Source organism: Oryctolagus cuniculus, chromosome 4, assembly GCF_051225735.1.
Source record: "Oryctolagus cuniculus isolate XC-2025 breed Fujian yellow rabbit chromosome 4, ASM5122573v1, whole genome shotgun sequence".
NCBI lineage: Eukaryota > Metazoa > Chordata > Mammalia > Lagomorpha > Leporidae > Oryctolagus > Oryctolagus cuniculus.
In genome coordinates this window covers 174822550-174840041 of record NC_142870.1, presented here as the reverse complement: position 1 = coordinate 174840041, position 17492 = coordinate 174822550, and the positions used below count along the sequence as shown (strand labels likewise).

The following is a 17492-nucleotide window of genomic DNA, read 5'->3' as shown; positions in this document are numbered from 1 at the left end:
TGGGGGCCCTGAGTCTGTGAATCAGCTCTCTTCCCCTGGCAGTGGTGAGCCACACAGGTCTCTCAGTGGGAGGTTTTGATGGGAATTGTTTATTGATTTGGAGGGAGGGAATTGTTCTTCCAGGAAACTAGTCTGCAACTCTCCTTTCTATCTCTCCATTGCTGATGGTTCAAAGCCGCCTCAAGGGATCCTAGAAGCTCATTATGTAATAAAACTCTAGTCTCCTCCTTTGCAACATTCTTACAGCCTGGATCTAATGAATTGTACAAACTAATTTTCAGACAATAGAGTGCACACATTCATTCAACAATCACTTACCAAGCATATTCCAGGACCAGTGTGCATATTAAAATCTCCTCAGGTCACAACTTTGAATGAGGAAAAGGGAGCTTAAAACAGACTTTTCTATCCCTGTGGCGAAGGGCCAGCAAACAGCTGACCCATCCAGTGGATGAAGCTGTCATGATGACCTATAAGCAAACGTCTTGCGATCTTTTCTCTCTCCTGGCCATCCCCTGTTCTGTCCAGAATCTCCTTATCCCCTGTTCCCTCCTGTGTCTACCCAAAGCAACCATTGGATTTTGGCTTTATTGAACAAAGGAAGCCGTGAGACTGAGGCTGGAGAAAATGGAGTGGGTGGAGAAAATTGTGCACTGGGTTTGTTGGAGAACCAGCTTCCCTCCAGCCTTCTTTTCTACTCCTTTGGGGCAATGCCCAGTCTTTCCTAGGCCTGAACTCTGGGAGGCGCCGGGCTAGCCACGGCAGTGTCTTTCACTTCCGAGCCTCTGACCGAGATGCCTCATTCCATGATGGGGTCACAGATGATGGAGTCTTTCATGGAGATCAGGAAAGCCATCAGGGCCCTGGACAACAAGGCCCTCTCCCTAGGAGCCCACTCACTCAACGCCCCAACCCTGGCTCAGGGCATGGAGAAGATGGACACCTCACGTTGCCCACCAGTGAGCCTGCCCCTGGAGCGGCTGAAGTCTTGGTGAGTTTGTGAGTGCTCTCGACTCTAAAGGTGCCTTCCATCTGGAGATCTGGGGCCAGGAAGCCACGTGTATCACCAACGGCAGTGTTTAGCTGTCATTCCAGCAACTCCCCTGTTACAGCCAGGGCAAGTGAAACCGAGAGAGAGTGGGTTTACCTGAGCTCAGACAGGCTTCTGGTCCACCCTGCAGTGCAGTGAGGCAGCTTATGTTCCATGCAGCCCCATATTTCATCTTGCTTTTCCCTCCATCCCTGTTCACTTCCACTGCTTTAGAGATGGACTTTCTTGCTCCCAAGGTGAGTGTCTCTTCCTACTTGTGGTTCTGTGCCGAGAATCCAGGGTTGGGAAGAGGGAAGCAGAGAAATTTGTGGAGATGCTCGGAGCAGATCTTAGCAGCAGCAAAGTAATCCCTGCTTACTCACAGGAAAAATGGCCCAAATGCACACATCGGGCAGCAGGGAGCACCCGACCACACTCAGAACAATCACAGAGCATAGTGGCAAACCCGGGACTCCTCACTAGGCTGGGGCTGGAAGCTAACTGGTGCTCCCCCTCTGTTCCAGTAATGATGCTCCTAGTGTTTTTCAGCTGTCCTCTCTGGCTAACCAGGGAGACAGAGCAATTTGTAAACAGACTTGCAAAGAGGCCCTGTATGATTCTGCTAACTCAGATGCATTGCACAGAGTTGCCCTGGCTCAGCCTGATGAAGTGTCACGTGATTCAGGGTCCCAGCAAGAAACAGAGACCACTCCAAGTGGAGAGAGCTTCAGGAAACCCTTACAGAGGTGTGAGCTGGGATGAGGAGGCACCTGGATGCTCGCAACAGTGGGGACCTATTGCACACCTAGAGCGGAAGTCAGAACCGACGGGGCCGCCTGAGACAACCTGTGATCTTAGATAGATGATCACAGCTGCTCCTCAGCCTCTGCTCCCGGAGGAGCCAGGAGACACGTCACTGACTTGCCTCTCCTTCCCCATCATCCTCTGATGCCTGTCTGCGCCTCCCGTTGACCAGACCTGACCAGAACCAGAAAGTGAGTGTGGTGCCTTCTGCCAGGTCACCCTCCCCAGGCAGTGGCGGGGTGAGAAGGTGGAGAGCAGGTCTGCTGGGCAGACCGAACGAGCAGAGAGCCCCGAAGGCGAAGGCAGCTGGCGGGCCTCTGGGAAGGAGTCCATCCGCAGTCAGGCGTCTCGTGCTGTCTCCTGAGGGCCCTCACCTTCCTCTGTCTGCTCCCGAGAGTCTGACCATCCAGCAGGCTCTGACTTTGATTCGTTCTCGTTCAGTTGTTCGGCTAGCCCGAGACTAACGCTTCGAGCCCTTCCTCGTTGCATTGATAGGGATGTCAGACCTCACTCACAAGTCACATCTCACTTAAACTTCCCGAGCCTCCTGTCTCTCCTCGTAAAATGCTCTCTAATTAGCTGGAGGGTTCATCAGAACAACAAAGTGTCCATCGAAGAACAGAGGAGCTCCTAGGAGTCCTAGCAACATTTTGTGCAGTTCAGGATCCTGTAGCAGAACATCATAGACTGGGTGACTGTAAACAATGCAAGTCCCTTTCTGGAGGCGGGGCTGTCAAGGTCAGGTGCCTGCAGATTTGCTGTCTGGGGAGGGTCCACCGCCTGGTGTGCAGAGGCTGCCTATTGCTGTGTCCTCACAGGATGGACAGTGCAAGGGAGTTCCCTGGGGTCTCCTATCCAAGCTACGAGGGCTCCACCTGCATGACCAAATCACCTCCCAAATCCACCTTCAAATACCGTTACCTCCAAACCCACAGCATTAGGATTTCAACATACACATTGGAGTAGGTCCCAGACCTTCAGTCTACTGTAGACAACCTGTGTCTGAACAGTCAAGTCGCACAGACAGTCTATGCAGAGAGACCATGTATGTTGGGAAGGAGGTGGTCTGTGAGAAGGGAGGTCAGGACAGTCCGCCACAGAGCAGGAATCCTCTGTAAGCTTCCCACGCACTGCCTGGTCCCAGCTCCTGCCCCGTAGTAGAAACCCTGAAGGAGCTTGAGGCAGCCCCGTCCGCACCCTGCTGCCCAGGTCCTGTTCTAGCGTAGACAGTCACAGAGCTGCCGGTACCCCCGCCACCCTGTCAGCTTCCACCCGGGGCTCTGGCTCCGTCTCAGCCCTACGTCCTTGTGCTGATGGCTGAGCGCTTAGCCCAGGTTCAAGTACCAGCCAGGGTTCTCCAAGTCTGACTGTGGAGGGCAGCTTCACTGGCAGCTCCGTCCTAGGAGGCTGGCCAACATCTGTGGTTACCAGGGAAGGCTGAGGGTGGCCTGAGCACCCTCCTCTGTCGTGTCACTGCAGGCCTCTGATGCAGGAAAGGCAAAGGCGTTCTTGTCAGCAGAGTACTTGGATGAGCCCCTCAGGACCCAAAGGGCGATGAGCGTCGTCAGCATCATGACCTCCGTGATCGAGGGTAAGTGCCGCTCGTGGAACGTCTGTTCACTGCACTGTGCTGAGTAGCCGTGTGAGCAGCAGGAGAAGGCCCCGACTCGGCCCGGTGGACGCTCCTCTGTGTCCTGAGATCCGAAACACCCCTCCTGCACGTGCCGAGGCAGAGCCCTCACCCTTTCTCAGTGCGGTTTTCACATCTGTAGTTTTTCAAAATCACAAGACTCCAGTGAATGGAGCGCTGTGGGCCACCTGTTGCTCAAATGCACATCTGCTACGAAGCAGGTGCCCTCTGCACTCACGGAAGTGGGTTCTTAAGAAGTAACTGTCAGAGACCAGAGGAATCCAGGCCGGCTCTCCAGCTCCTAGAAATGTAACAGTCTTACATTTTCTAAGGTGACAAAATTATCCCGTGTTTCGTGGCTGTAACTTTCACAGCTGTGAATTAATTTCTGCCACAAACCCCATGCTTCTAATGCTAGACATTGAAAGGTAAACAAATCAATCCATCAGCTTCACTAAATTTTTGTGGATTTTGGGTTCTGACATTCGAGTGGGAATCCACCCGGGCTCCCCAGGGCTGTGTCTAAGTACCAACCAAAGGGTGGAGGAAGGGAGTGGCACCAGGCTCCGGCCACCTGCCAACCAAGAGCCCATAGTGGGTGATTTCATCCCTCACCTGAGCACACGGTTCTGCTGACGGAGCCTTTATTCTGCCTTGGGCTGTGTGGTGTGCGGGGTTGGCCGTACCCAGTTACGAACCTCCCCCGGGCAAATCGGAGTGTCCTGGGAGTCTGAGTGTTGAGGAGCGTGGGCGCTCTCCTCCCAGCCCTGGATAAAGCCTGACGTGGGCAGAGGGTGTGATGCAGTGGGAACTCCCAGAACGGTTGAGGGACTTGAAAGCAGGGCCTGTAGGTGCCTTGTCCTAGGCGAATCCAGAGCTGGAAAACATTAGAGAGATCCACAAGCTAAGCATGGCACAGGCCAGCAACGTGCCTGGGTAGGGACCGCCCCAGGCACCTTCAGAGAGTGCTCTGTGGATGCAGAGTGGCAGGAGAGTCCCTGGGTAAGGACCCCCCACTTGTCACTTTCCCAGTGATAAGGACTGGGAGAGCAAAAGAGGAGGGAAGGGAGGCGCAGATAGGGCGGCTTTGGATCGCGTGTTTCCGGAAGGCCCTTCTCCATGCGCAGAGCAGGAATCGAGTGAAGGCGGGGAGTCAGTCATAGGAGAATCCAGGGAGGAGCGCTCCGTCCACGTGACCAGTGAGCAAAACCTGCAAGACGGGGACAGCAGTGAACCCAACATCCCAGTGTAAGAAAGATGCAAGGAGGCCTTGGGGTGGAGGGGAGGCGACGGAGGACACTCGTCAGTAAGGACACAGCCTGGAGCCCAAGCGCCTGGTGGCGGCCTGTGTCTGCCGTGGTGGGAGGCCTTGCACCCTTGGGCTCCATGAACTTCGCGGTGCCTCAGTTTTCTCACCAGTAAAAACTGAACATGTACCTACCTGGCAGGGTTTTGTGAGGCTTCCGATCCAAGAAGATCCTCTGAACCAGACCTGGCGCATGGTAGATGCTCTCCAGATGGTGACTGTCCTGTTCACCAGGTTGCAAACTCCGTGCGAGCAGAGATGCTCCTGCTTTGCTCACAGCTAGGAGAGCAGTGCGCGGCGCAGAGCGCTCGCCGGCAGATGGTAGATGAATCAGTGGTGAATGACTGGGCCTCACGGGGCGGCACTGGGGCGAGTGGTGCTACTTTGCAATGATCTGAACTGACTAAACGAAGAAGAAAATAAGGAGCAGTCAGATACTTGGGAAAGGACACGGTGCTTCCCATAAAGATGCTGTGAGAGGAGACAGAGAACGGCAAGGGAAATGACACTTTCCACAAAGCCTCGTAAGGGAAACCTTGGTGAGGTCTGAAGTGTCAGTTTTCTGAGCCCAGTGCGTGCAGCCTTCCCTGGCCACGTGTTAGGGCCTCGGTGCCCACAGGCTACACGAAGCGTACTCATGCTGTCAGAGTCGTGATAAAGGGCTTCAGAGGCCTACGAGGACTTGGCAGTTCACTGAGTTCAAGGCACATGAGCCATCTACGCTTGCCGCGCACGCTGAGATCTGACAGTTGTCCAAAGCAGACGAACAGATGAGGACCAGAGCAGTGAGGACAGCTGCCTCACGCTTAGCAGGAAAGAACGTGGAGCAAGTCACTAGTCTGGTGCTGAGTGTCTGGAGGAAGTGCAGGGTGCTAGGGAAATTGGTACGTTTAGTCTGGGGTCACAGAAGCATTCGAGGCTGCAAGGATCCTGAGGAAGAGTGAAAACCCCTGATGTAGCTGGGACAGAGAGAGCAACAAGGAGGGGCTGGGAGCAGATCCGAGAACTCCCCCGACGACATTGGGGAAGTGGACTTCACCCTGAGAGCAGTGAGCGGCCACTGAAGCAGTGCAGGCCGGGAGCTGTTTTGTAAAGGTCGCTTGAATACTCAGAGAGGAGTCAGGAGGGGAAGTGTGTCGGCAGGGAACCTGGGTAAGAGACGGCAGTGCCTAGGCTCTGGGGTAGGGCGGGCGGGGGGGTGGGTGTGAAGGGAAGAGGAAGGGTCTGAGAGCTCCCCCCAGGACACAGGATCCAGGACTTGATGCACCTTTTTCTGGTGTGGGCAAGCAAAGGGCTACTCTGGACGTGACCACTTCAGGGAGAGCAGGGGGCTTCGCTGGACAACGATGAGAGGAGGACTCAAGTCTGGGACTCGGGTTCCGGGTTCCCTGGGAAACATCCAGCTAGGGATGTCCAGTCTCAAGCTGATGCTACAGCAGGAGTCAGCAGGCAGCCTGGGCATGCGTATTGGAAAGCGTGTGTGAACATAGATGGGGACTCCGACAAGAGGCAAGTGGGTAAGGTGGCGTCGTGGAGATCAAGCCCAAAGACAAGATGGTCTGGGGCAGAGGTGGAGCAAACTGCAATGATCAGCCGTGGGGGAGAGGGGACAGAGGCAGCGGGCGTGCCTGCAGACAGGACAAGGCCCGGAGGCGCGCAGTGCAGAGCCAGGAGGGAACCCTTCAGCAGACCAGAGAGCAGCAGAGGCTGTGCTGCGGAAGGGTCGGGCCGGACGCCGCCTTCGGAGTGTCCGTGGCTATCTGTGGTGACCCGAGTGGAAGGGGACAAACAGCATACAGGAGTTGGCAGACACAACGTCGGTGGCTTGAAGAGGAGGCATCGCACAGACAGGAGGTTTGCCGTGAGGGTGGAAAGGAGGCCCTGGGTAGGAGGATTTTAGTTTTTTGTGTTTTGGAGGCATTGGTGTGTGTGTTTGGAGTGTATATGCTATGAGGAGGACCTGTGAGAACGGGGCAGACTGAAGATCAAGGAGAGAGGAGGCACACCTAGACACTGATCGTGACGGCGGCAGAGCCCCTCTGCACCAGAGCAGGAGGGGAGGGAAAAGCCTCACTCGTCTAGAGAATTCTCTGGGGAGGGGCGACAGTCATGCTGCAAACTGGCACGTGTGTGGCTCTCAGCCCCCAGTCGCCCAGCAGTGCTGACGCTGCTTACAAAGCACAGCCCCTCTTCCCAGCACGCCTCACAGACAGGCGGCTCCATGGCTGCCGGGCTGCTCCTCGGCACCGGGGAAGCTCCTGCGTTCTGCCCCTGGGGTGGTTGGTTTTGCTCCCGGATGTGCCGACTTCTTTACGGAAATGTGCTTTGACTTCTGGTGTCTGAAAAATCCACAGCCAGTAGTTAAAGCAAGCCAGTGGTGAAGGTAGGCAGCTTATCTATGAAAGAGAAATGGACACAAATATATGAAATATATAGACAAGTATAGAGATAACTAATGACAAAATCCTCGGGGAAGTGAAAGATTGTAAATAGTATTGGTATTAATAAGAAGAGATTGGAAAAAGTGAGCCAGATCAATATCTTATTCCTTACCCAAAATAAGCCCAAGTGTACCAAAGTTCTCCACGCAAAAAGTCAAACAAAAGGAAGGAGAAGGCACGGACAGAAAAGCCTCACAGGTACGGCGTGAATGCAAGAAAACAGGGAAGCAATGACAATCTGAGTATGAATGTTTTTAATTCTCTCCTTTCTATAAGGTGAACAGATGTCGTGTATTCCAGATATACAGGTTTGAGAGCGCAGTGATACTTCAGGCCCTGCCCCCCTCCCCCCTTGCTCCCCCCTCCCCCCTTCCTTTCTACTTTTGTTTCAGTTTTTACAATGACACCTTCAGCTTGTTTCATAAGCACAGCTCCACTAAGTAAAGACTCCAGCAAGTAGTGAAGTAGAAAAACCACTGTTCCTCCGAGGATAGACAGGGCTGTAAGGAGTCACATCTCGGCCGGTCAGTCTCTCTCTCTTAGGTTACATTTCTTTTGTTTTCTCTCTGTCAGTTACCACAAATATGGGAAAGCACGTGACATGAATGTTTAGGGAAGCAGTGGGGGATGAGCTGGTAGCAGACGGGGTATGTGGTGCCTGGTACTTCCGGTACCTTCATTTGCTTTCAGAAAATGCCCGGAGTAGTAGCATTCAAGCCTTGCAGTGTGCCTGCAGTGCAAGTTAGACCCTCCCGCCAAGGACCCTCCCCATAGCCCACAGCCCACACCCCCACCCCGTGACCTGGTCTCCCAGCAAATGTGCCTGCAGTGCAAGTTACACCCTCCTGCCGAGGACCCCCACCCACCCCACCCCACCCCACCCCACCCCACCCCACACCCCGTTGCCTGGTCTCCCAGCACACCCCTTCCCAGTCGCTGTTGTATCCTGTAAGCCACTTCCTATCCAGATACGAGCACACACACCCCTCACCCATAGAAAGGTTTTCTCCATCACCCTCTCCCTTCTCATAATGTTCTTCACTGTGTTGTTATTGTAAAGAGCGGGCACCGTCTGTCTTGGCCTATGTGGGCTGGTGTCTATACAGGACGCGTGTCTGGTAGTGGAACTGCTGTACTTACAGCCATGAAATTCCTGGTTACACACCCAAGTGGAGATTCAATGGAGGCAGCGAGAGACAGGAGCCCAGTGCTGAAGGAAGAGACCAGACACTGGACACACTGCTGCTCAGTCTTTTGGCTAGGATCAAGTGCAGAAACCGTGCCTACGCAGACATTTCAAAAAGTTAGTGGAAAACAGGATGAAGAGGCAGTTTATTTTGATGCAAAAAAAGAAAAAGAAGGAAATCCCTGCATATGTACGGTCTTCAAAAGTCTGTGGGAAATGCACATCGTGAAACAACTATGTATGGATTTCAAGATATTTTGCACCAAGACAAACTTTTAATTCCATTTTTCCATGAACTTTAAAAATACTCTCGTATAAACGGCAAACAGATGGTTCAGTGAGATTTTCTAGACAGAGGAAAAAGGGAGACTAGGAGAGAATGCTTCGGTTCTCCAGCACTTGGCTGGCGTGGCTAAGACTCAGCTTGGAACGTGCTGTCCCACAGTGACGTGCGTGAATCGGAATCCTCCTTCCGCTGCCTTCCCAGGTGCGCTAGCAGGGAGCTGGTTCAGCAGCAGAGCAGCCAGGACTCGAACTGGTTCCCACATCGCACGGGGCAGCTTAACCTGCACACGACACTGCCAGTGTACATGCTGGTGCGGGTGGCTCAAAGGGGGCAAGGGGGATGGCAGGGGCTTGAGAGGGTGGGAGAGGAAAGGCCCCTCGTGAGTAGGAGGGAAGAGTGACTCACACACTGCGGGGCGTGGGGGGAGGAGAGGCAGTCCTTGGAGGGCAGTTGTGCATCCTGAGTGAAACAGAAGAGAGTGAGGAGTGGAGGGGAAGAGGCCGGGCTGGTGGCCGGAGGAGGCTGGACAGGTGAAGGGGCAGCCTGTGGTGCAGAAGCAGGACTCCTGCGAGGCACACGCTGGGGCTCCCGCATCGCTGCTGGGCCCAGGTAGCGCGGCTGTGTGTTCTTCCCCGGCCAGGTTCAGCTCCTGGGTGCAAGTGCACAGGAGTCTGCAAACCGGGTGCATTCAAGTTGGGTTTCCCAGGGACATGCGATGGAGGAGGAAGGTAAAGGAACTGAGGGTCTGTTAAAGGGACAGGCGTGACAGCTGAGCCGGGGAGGTGGAGAACATGACAGAAGTAACAGGCAGTAAACTGTGCGTGCCCGAAGGTTTGAGGACGGGATGGGGACAGGGATTGGGTGAAGCTGCGAGACTAAAGGAGCCAGGGAGCAGGGAGGATTCCTGGGGAGAAGGGGGGCTGAGGTCGTGACCAGCTCTAGCAAGGCCTGTGAGATGGCCATAGGACGGGCGTCCCAGGAGACGCGGGCGCTGACAGCTGTTCCTGACCACCCCTGTGATGCAGAACTGGAGGAGTCGGAACAGAGGTGCCCGCCGTGCCTGACCGGCCTGGCTCAGAAGTACCTCATCTGGGAGTGCTGCCCCACGTGGGTGCGGCTCAAGAGCAGGCTCTTCGAGCTGGTGACCGACCCCTTCACCGAGCTCACCGTCACCCTGTGCATCGTGGTGAACACCATCTTCATGGCCATGGAGCACCACGGCATGAGCAGCACGTTCGACACCATGCTGCAGACAGGCAACATCGTAAGTGGCGGGCGGGGGCGGGGTGGCAGCCCTGGCGGGGGGGACACGGGGCACAGGGGGGAGACTCTGGAGGACCCGGCTTGAGCTGGCGGAAATCACTTTGGGATGAACAAGCGCAGGCCAGTGGTTGGAGAGAGCCCTGAGTGGGAGGCGGTATTCTGGAACCCCTTAACAGAGCCTGGGACGGCCACTCGACTCGGGCTCTTGGCTGCTTCTCCTGGAATGAAGTCGGAGAACGCTTCCCCGGCTAGTGGCAATCCAAGCACACAGAAGGTTCCTTCCAGCTCCGTTACGGCCCAGCCTGCAACCACAGCAGCCCTGGTTTTCAGTGCTGCCGTTGACACACAGGAAGAGTAGAGGAGGCAGGGAGGGGGGACGTGGGGACCCCTGTGCTGGGTGAGTGGAGGAGGCAGGAGGAGGCAGGGAGGGGGGACGTGGGGACCCCTGTGCTGGGTGAGTGGAGGAGGCAGGAGGAGGCAGGGAGGGAGGACGTGGGGACCCCTGTGCTGGGTGAGTGGAGGAGGCAGTGAGGGGGGATGTGGGGACCCCTGTGCTGGGTGAGTGGAGGAGGCAGGAGGAGGCAGGGAGGGGGGACGTGGGGACCCCTGTGCTGGGTGAGTGGAGGAGGCAGTGAGGGGGGATGTGGGGACCCCTGTGCTGGGTGAGTGGAGGAGGCAGGAGGAGGCAGGGAGGGGGGACGTGGGGACCCCTGTGCTGGGTGAGTGGAGGAGGCAGTGAGGGGGGACGTGGGGACCCCTGTGCTGGGTGAGTGGAGGAGGCAGGGAGGGGGGACGTGGGGACCCCTGTGCTGGGTGTCTGTTTTTCCTGTCACATCCAGTTTAGGCACGATGCTACTTTAAACCTTCCTCCAGCATTTTTTAGTATTATTTGCTTTTAACAAGTTAAAAAAAAAAAAACAATCCACGCTGAGTTTCAGTGGAGGCTGAATTAAAGTGACTCAGAGGGACAGCAGCAGCCCAGCCTGGTCTTTGCTGCAATAATTGTTACAGCATCCACTCAAGCCCAGACGTACTCTCCCAAGCTCCTTGTGGATTAGCTGTGGTGTTTTTTTAAAAGAAAGGTTTTATTTATTTATTTGTTTGTTTGTTTGTTTATTTATTTGAGAGGTAGAGCCACAGACAGAGAGAAGGAGAGGCAGAGTGAAAGGTCTTCCATCTGCTGGTTCACTCCCAAATGGCTGCAATGGCCAGACCTGGGCCAATCAGGAGCCAGGAGCTTCTTCCTGGTCTCCCATCTGGGTGCAGGGGCCCAAGGACTTGGGCCGTCTCCTGCTGCTTTCCCAGGTCATAGCAGAGAGCTGGATCAGAAGAGCAGCCGGGACTAGAACCAGTGCCCAGTGGGATGCCAACATCACCAATGGAGGCTTTAGCCCACTGTGCCACAGTGCCGGCCCTGGATTACCTCGTTTTATCTGCACCACGACCCTATATGGCAGGTGCTATTATTGCTCCCTTTCACAGATAGAAAACTGAGACGCACAAGGTTAAGAAACTTACCCTGGGATCTGAACCCAAGCCGACTGGCTCAGAGCCCATTCTTCTTAACCCTGGGGCTGCACCGCCTCAGGGACCTGCTGTGTGTGTGTGTGTGTGTGTGTGCATGCACGTGTATACACACACACTTAGTAAGCAGAAATTGGCAGGGCTCCGGGTCCCCCAGAGGTGGTCGCCCAGGTGCACTGGGACTCCCAGCTCTTCCAGCTCCCCAGAGACTGCAGCCGTGGGTGCAGGGGTCCCAGAGAAAACTCTTCCCCAGAAGTCTCCTCCCCCTCCCCCTCATCCCACAGCAGGCTCCAGAACAGTGTACAGTCAGCGTGCACCTAAGCTGGGCTGTCGTGTTCTGCCCAAAGCTGTGTGAGACGAGATACTGTGCCCCATCAGTATGTGCAGTTACATCGCAAAGGCAGGTAAGGAGAGCTGTGCTGTATTTCAGAGAATCACAGGGCTGGACACTTGGCCTGGCGGCTAGGGTGCTAGATGCCCACGTCCCATATCGGAGTATCCAGGTTTGAGTGTCGGATCTGAATCCTGACTTCAACTTCCTGCTGGTGCTGCAGGCAGCAGGGATGGCTCACGTGGTCGGGTCTCTGCCACCCACATGGGAGACCTGGACTGAGTTCCCTGCTCCCAGCCCCAGCCTGGCCCAGCCCCATCGACTGTGGGCACTTGAGGAGTCTGCCTGTGATGCTGGCATCCCATATGAGCACCAGTTCAAGCCCTGGCTGTTCCAGTTCCCGTCCAGCTCCCTGCTAATACCCCTGGGAAGGCAGCAGAAGACGGTGCCAGAGCTCGGGAGACTCAGATGGAGCTCCTGACTCCTGCCTTCAGTCTGGTCCAGCCCTGGCTGTCGTGGCTATTTGGGGGGTGAGCCAGTGGATGGAAGATATTCTCTCTCTCCCCCCTCCCCTCAACTCTGCCTTTCAGATAAATAAATAAATCTTTTAAAACTCGAATGCAAAAAACAGACTGTTGAGCCCCACCCACTGTCATTCTGTAGCTGGAGACGCTGAGGAGTCACAGCGCAGAGCCAGTTGAGGAAGGAAGGACGGGCGTGTGCTTGGTGCTCGGGGAATGTGACCTCAGCAGCGTACCCGTGCTGCGTGGTCGTCGCCAGCATCGCATCCCAGGAGAGCACTAACACTCAGAAGTTGCAACCTGCCCAGGGTTGCAAGGCTGATAGGATGGAGCCAGAGCTGACTCCGTCTCTCTAAGATGCAGGACCTCACACACGCACACACATCTGTGTACACACGCGTGCATATGCACACACACACACAGGCACACACACATGCACCATCCTAGCTGCCTGCAGAGGCTACACAGCAGATGCTGTGTGTCCCACAGCTGTGGTCTATGGCACTGGCTGCGTGGTCAGCTCACCTGTTCCCTTGCCAGCACAGGGATGCCACTGCCTGCCTCCCAGCCTGCCAGCGGGCTCTGATGGAATGGATGGGAATGAGGGGAGCCCCCGGCCCTGGCCTCTGCTGTCCTCCTTGCCTCTTCCAATGCCAGAATTCTGTCCTGTTTAAGACAACTAGAGACACTCAGAGCGGAAAGGAATCTCACAATGTCCTTTGTTCCCACTAATCACGAATGTTTATTAATGCTTTATACCTGCCAGCCCGTTGCTTGAGAGCTGCGCATGCATTAATTGCACCCATGAGGAGATTAAGGTTAAGAAGGGCTGTGTCACCAGTGAAGCTCACACAAGCCGGCGGACGGCTGAGTTGGGATTCTTCTTGGGTGGTTGCACTCAACCCATGCTGTTAACCACCGGAGCAGACTGGCCCCTCAGCTACCTCAGTGGCATCAACAGCCTTCCTGGAGACGATCCACTTACCTCACCCCACTACCGTCCACGTGGCTCTAACGCACACCCCCTGAGCACTGGAGATTAAAAATGGGACAGAAGCCAGACCGGAGGCCGGGCTCTCCTTGTAGCCATCGTCCCCCAACCCCACAGACCCCACTGTGATGAACCTGCTTCCACCCACAGGTGTTTACCATATTTTTTACTGCGGAAATGGTCTTCAAAATCATCGCCTTCGACCCCTACTATTACTTCCAGAAAAGGTGGAACATCTTCGACTGCATCATCGTGACCGTGAGCCTGCTGGAGCTGGGCATGTCCAAGAAGGGCAGCTTGTCCGTGCTGCGCACCTTCCGCTTGGTAACGCTGCCCCCGGAAATCCCACCCACCTCCAGGCGCTCGGCCTGGGGGACGCACTCTGTCCCCGAGCGCTCGAGCACTCCACAGCTGGCTCCCCTTCCTGCCTGTCCCCAGGGAGGCGGGCACGGCTCCAGGGAGCCTGCAGATGTGGTTTTCCCGGGCTGACTTCACTGACCCTGGGCGGGTCGCCGCCTCTGCACCAGCAGCAGGCTTTTGTTCTCTTCCCAAATAATAATAGCAACGACACTCATGCCAGCTTATGACGTGTCGGGCACCGGGCCGGCCTCTTGACATGACATCTCATTTTAGAGAAGAGCCTATTTCTCTAAGTAGCCAGAACACGAAAGCAAGGGGCGGGCCCTAAGGCAGGGCCAGTGGAAGACATCCAGACGTGGTCCCCAAAGAAGCCACTGTGAGTCCTCTGATAAAACGTTTTTGGTACCCTCGGGGAAACAGCTTGCTGATTTAAGGTGCATGGTGCGACCCACAACGTCCAAAGCCCCCAACAACCAAACAGGTTGACTCCACAACGGAAGTGGGGTCTGCGGCACTTCCCTCCTGCCCTGGCTCAGATTCATGGCCCACAGTATCACCATGGCCTTGCAGTATCACCAAGGCCTTGCCTTCTGCCCTTGCAGCTCTGTGTGCATGGCAAACCCATAGCCTGGAGTCAAAGCCAACAATTTCCCTTGACGTCTGCATCCAAGGCGTGGGCATTGCTGGCGAAAAACAATATGGCTCAGTGGGCCAGTCTCATAGCTTTAATTTACAGACTTTATTTTTCAGAACAATTTTAGATTCTCAGAAAAGTGGACAGGTATTACAGAAGGCTCCCATATACTGCATACGAACACACGCACACTGGGTTTCCCCTACTGTCAACAGCACATGCGTTACACATAACTCCCCAGTGGCTTCCCACTGCTGCGAGAACAGAGTGCAGGGTCTGGCTGGCAGTGTGCAAAGCTCCCCTGACCGCCTACTCACTCGCCAAGCACTGTCCTCTTGGCCTCTTGCTGCAGCCTGAGGCCTCTCCCTTCCCGACACATAGCAGGACTTCTCCCAGCACGTGTGTTCCCCTGCCTGGAAGGCTTTCCCTGTGGCCTCCGCTGGGTTCAGCTACTCTCCACCTTGGGCACCTGGCCCACAAGTCACCTCCTCCAAGAGGACCTTCCCCCTGCATGAAGCCAGAGTCCGGTGATGGTTCAATATATGTGGACACTGTGTGATGCTCAGATCAGATCAGGGTGCACAAAACCGTCTTCTCAAGCACCCACCCTTTAATTGTGCTAAAAGCATCCCCAGCCTTTTCTTGTAGCTCTTCTGAAATATACAGTCAGTCATCGCTGTCTGTGGTCACCCTGCAGTGGAGCAGAACCCCAGAACCCAGCACTGACTCAGTGCCTGTGGTCCAGCCTTCCAGCCCTCTCCTCTACTCTCCTCGGCTGCTGGGACCCCTACTCTACTCTCAACTTCTGGGAGATCAACTTTTCAGGTTCAGAGAGAGAGCCCTGCCATTGCCGGTTCACTCCCCAGACAGCCACAACATACCCTTTTCTAACTATTTTGGCTAACATTGTAATATTTAATTTATCATCCAGGAATATCTCAGTAATTCCAATGAGTTGTCTAGTATAATCCTTTGGATTTCTAACACAATGAGGTCATGTAGGAACAGCAAGTTCTCTCCTTCTTTTCTACTCTGGTTCCTCCCTCTCTGTTAGGGCTGTGAAGAGCAGCAGTAAGAACAGGCATCCTCGCCCTTTTCCTGACCCCAGAGAGAACGCTTCCAGTATTTTACCAAGTCTGACATCTGTGGCAAGACTTCTTAAAAACAAAGAACTTTATCAATTTAGGAAGCTCTTTTTTGTTCAAAATATTTATCACAGATGGATGTTTAATTTTATCAAGTAATTGTTCTGTGTGTATCATGATAATCACATGAATCTTTTTTTTTTTTTTTGATAGGCACAGTTAGACAGTGAGAGAGAGAGGAGAAAGGTCTTCCTTCTGTTGGTTCACCCCCAAAATGGCCACCATGGCCAGTGCGCTGCACTGATCCAAAGCCAGGAGCCAGGTGCTTCCTCCTGGTCTCCCATGCGGGTGCAGGGCCCAAGTACTTGAGCCATCCTCCACTGCACTCCCGGGCCACAGCAGAGAGCTGGACTGGAAGAGGAGCAACCAGGACAGAATCCAGGGTGCTGGCACCGCAGGCAGAGGATTAGCCTAGTGAGCCACGGCGCCGGCCATGAAACTTTCTTTTAATTTGTTAAAGTGATAAATTATATGAATTTATTTTCTAAGACTGAATCAACTTCACATTCCTGGAATAAACCCAGCTGGATCATGATGTATTTTTTAAAAGATTTATTTATTTATTTGAGAGGTAGAGTTATAGGCAGAGAGAGGGAGAGGCAGAAAGAAAGGTCCTCCATCCGCTGGTTCACTCCCCAAATGGCTGAAACAGCCAGAGCTAGGCCGATCTGAATTGGGAGCCTCTTCCAGGTCTCCCATGTGGGCGCAGGGGCCCAAGCACTCTGGACCATTTTCTACTGCTGTCCCAGGCCATGGCAGAGAGCTGACTAGGAAAAGGAGCAGCTGGGACATGAACCTGCTAGCGACACAAGCAGAGGCTTAGCCCACTACGCCACAGTGCTGCCCCCATAATGTATTTTGAATACATTAGAACATTCATTTTGCTGATAATTTGCTGTAGATTGTTGCGTCCATATTAACGAGTAGTATTTGACCCATAACTTTCCTCACCTGCGTCATCCTTGCCAAGTGTGGTGGTAAGGTATCGAGGTTATGCCAGTCTCCTTTAAAAGAGCTGAGCGTTCTCCCTCTCTTCTATACTCAGTCTTTGAGTAGGAGTGGAATTGCCTGCTCCTTGTCGATTTGGTAGGACTCAGAGTGAAGTCATCTGGAGGTCAAGATTTGTCGTTGCTGATTGAATTAGGTTTTCTGTTTCTCTGACCGGTCGTTCCATTTTTCCCTCTTATCTAAATCTCAAGTTTGTTGGCGTGGAGCTGTGCATGCTATGCTATCATTTGTGTGTAGCCTGTGTGGCTCTGTCTGAGGCGAGGTCCCAGAGAGGCAAGGCTGAGAGGCGGTGGGGCTCTAAGGACTGGGACCCAGTGAGAGCTCGCTAGGTCGTGGCCGGTGCGCCCTCAGAGGGACGGATGCAGCCCTCATGGGGCCCCAGCTGCTCTCACCCCAAGTTCTGTTGTGCGACCCTGTGCTCCTGTCACGGTTGAGGCCGTGTGTCTGAGGTCTTCCCCCGGGGCTGAGCGAGTGCCAGGGCCATGCCCTTGCACCTGCAGAACGGTGGCTTAAATTGCTCTCTTCCTGATAAATACCCAGCCTCGGGTATTTTGTTATAGGAACGATGAACCAGTGCACTATGCCTCTTTCTCTTAAAGTCGGTATCACCTACGCTTGTGTCACTGTTTTCTTAATAATAGTGATTTGTGCTTTCTCTCATCATTTTTCATTAATCTTGCCAAAGATCATCAATGTAATTAATTTTTTCAAAGAACCAACTTCTGGCTTTTAATCCTGTGTGCGTCACTGGTGTTTTTCTATTTCATATAATCCTGTGTCTTATCTTAATTACATCCTCCATTTACATATTTTGTTCTTTTCTAACTTCTTAAGATGCAATTTTCAGTCTAGTTTCTTTTCCAATAGAGTCACTTAAGACTTCAATTTCCTTCTAAGAACTGATTTAATATGTAAAATTTTCCTTATTGCTTAGTTCTAACTATTCCCTAATTTCAACTTTGATTCATCTTTGGACTCAAAGGTTAATTAGAAGTTCAGTTCTTAATTTCAAAACATATGTGGCATTCCTAG

At 53.9% G+C, this 17492-nt stretch overlaps 1 protein-coding gene across 1 annotated transcript in view; it reads left to right on the top strand.

Annotated features, from left to right (window-relative positions):
- SCN10A (sodium voltage-gated channel alpha subunit 10) overlaps positions 1-17492 on the top strand; it is a 90222-nt gene that overhangs the window by 37630 nt on the left and 35100 nt on the right. The window contains exons 11-14 of the mRNA XM_089331375.1: positions 719-991; positions 3314-3425; positions 9709-9947; positions 13464-13637. Of these exons, the coding sequence (XP_089187501.1) occupies positions 719-991; positions 3314-3425; positions 9709-9947; positions 13464-13637 (798 nt within the window). The remainder of the gene's footprint in view (positions 1-718; positions 992-3313; positions 3426-9708; positions 9948-13463; positions 13638-17492) is intronic.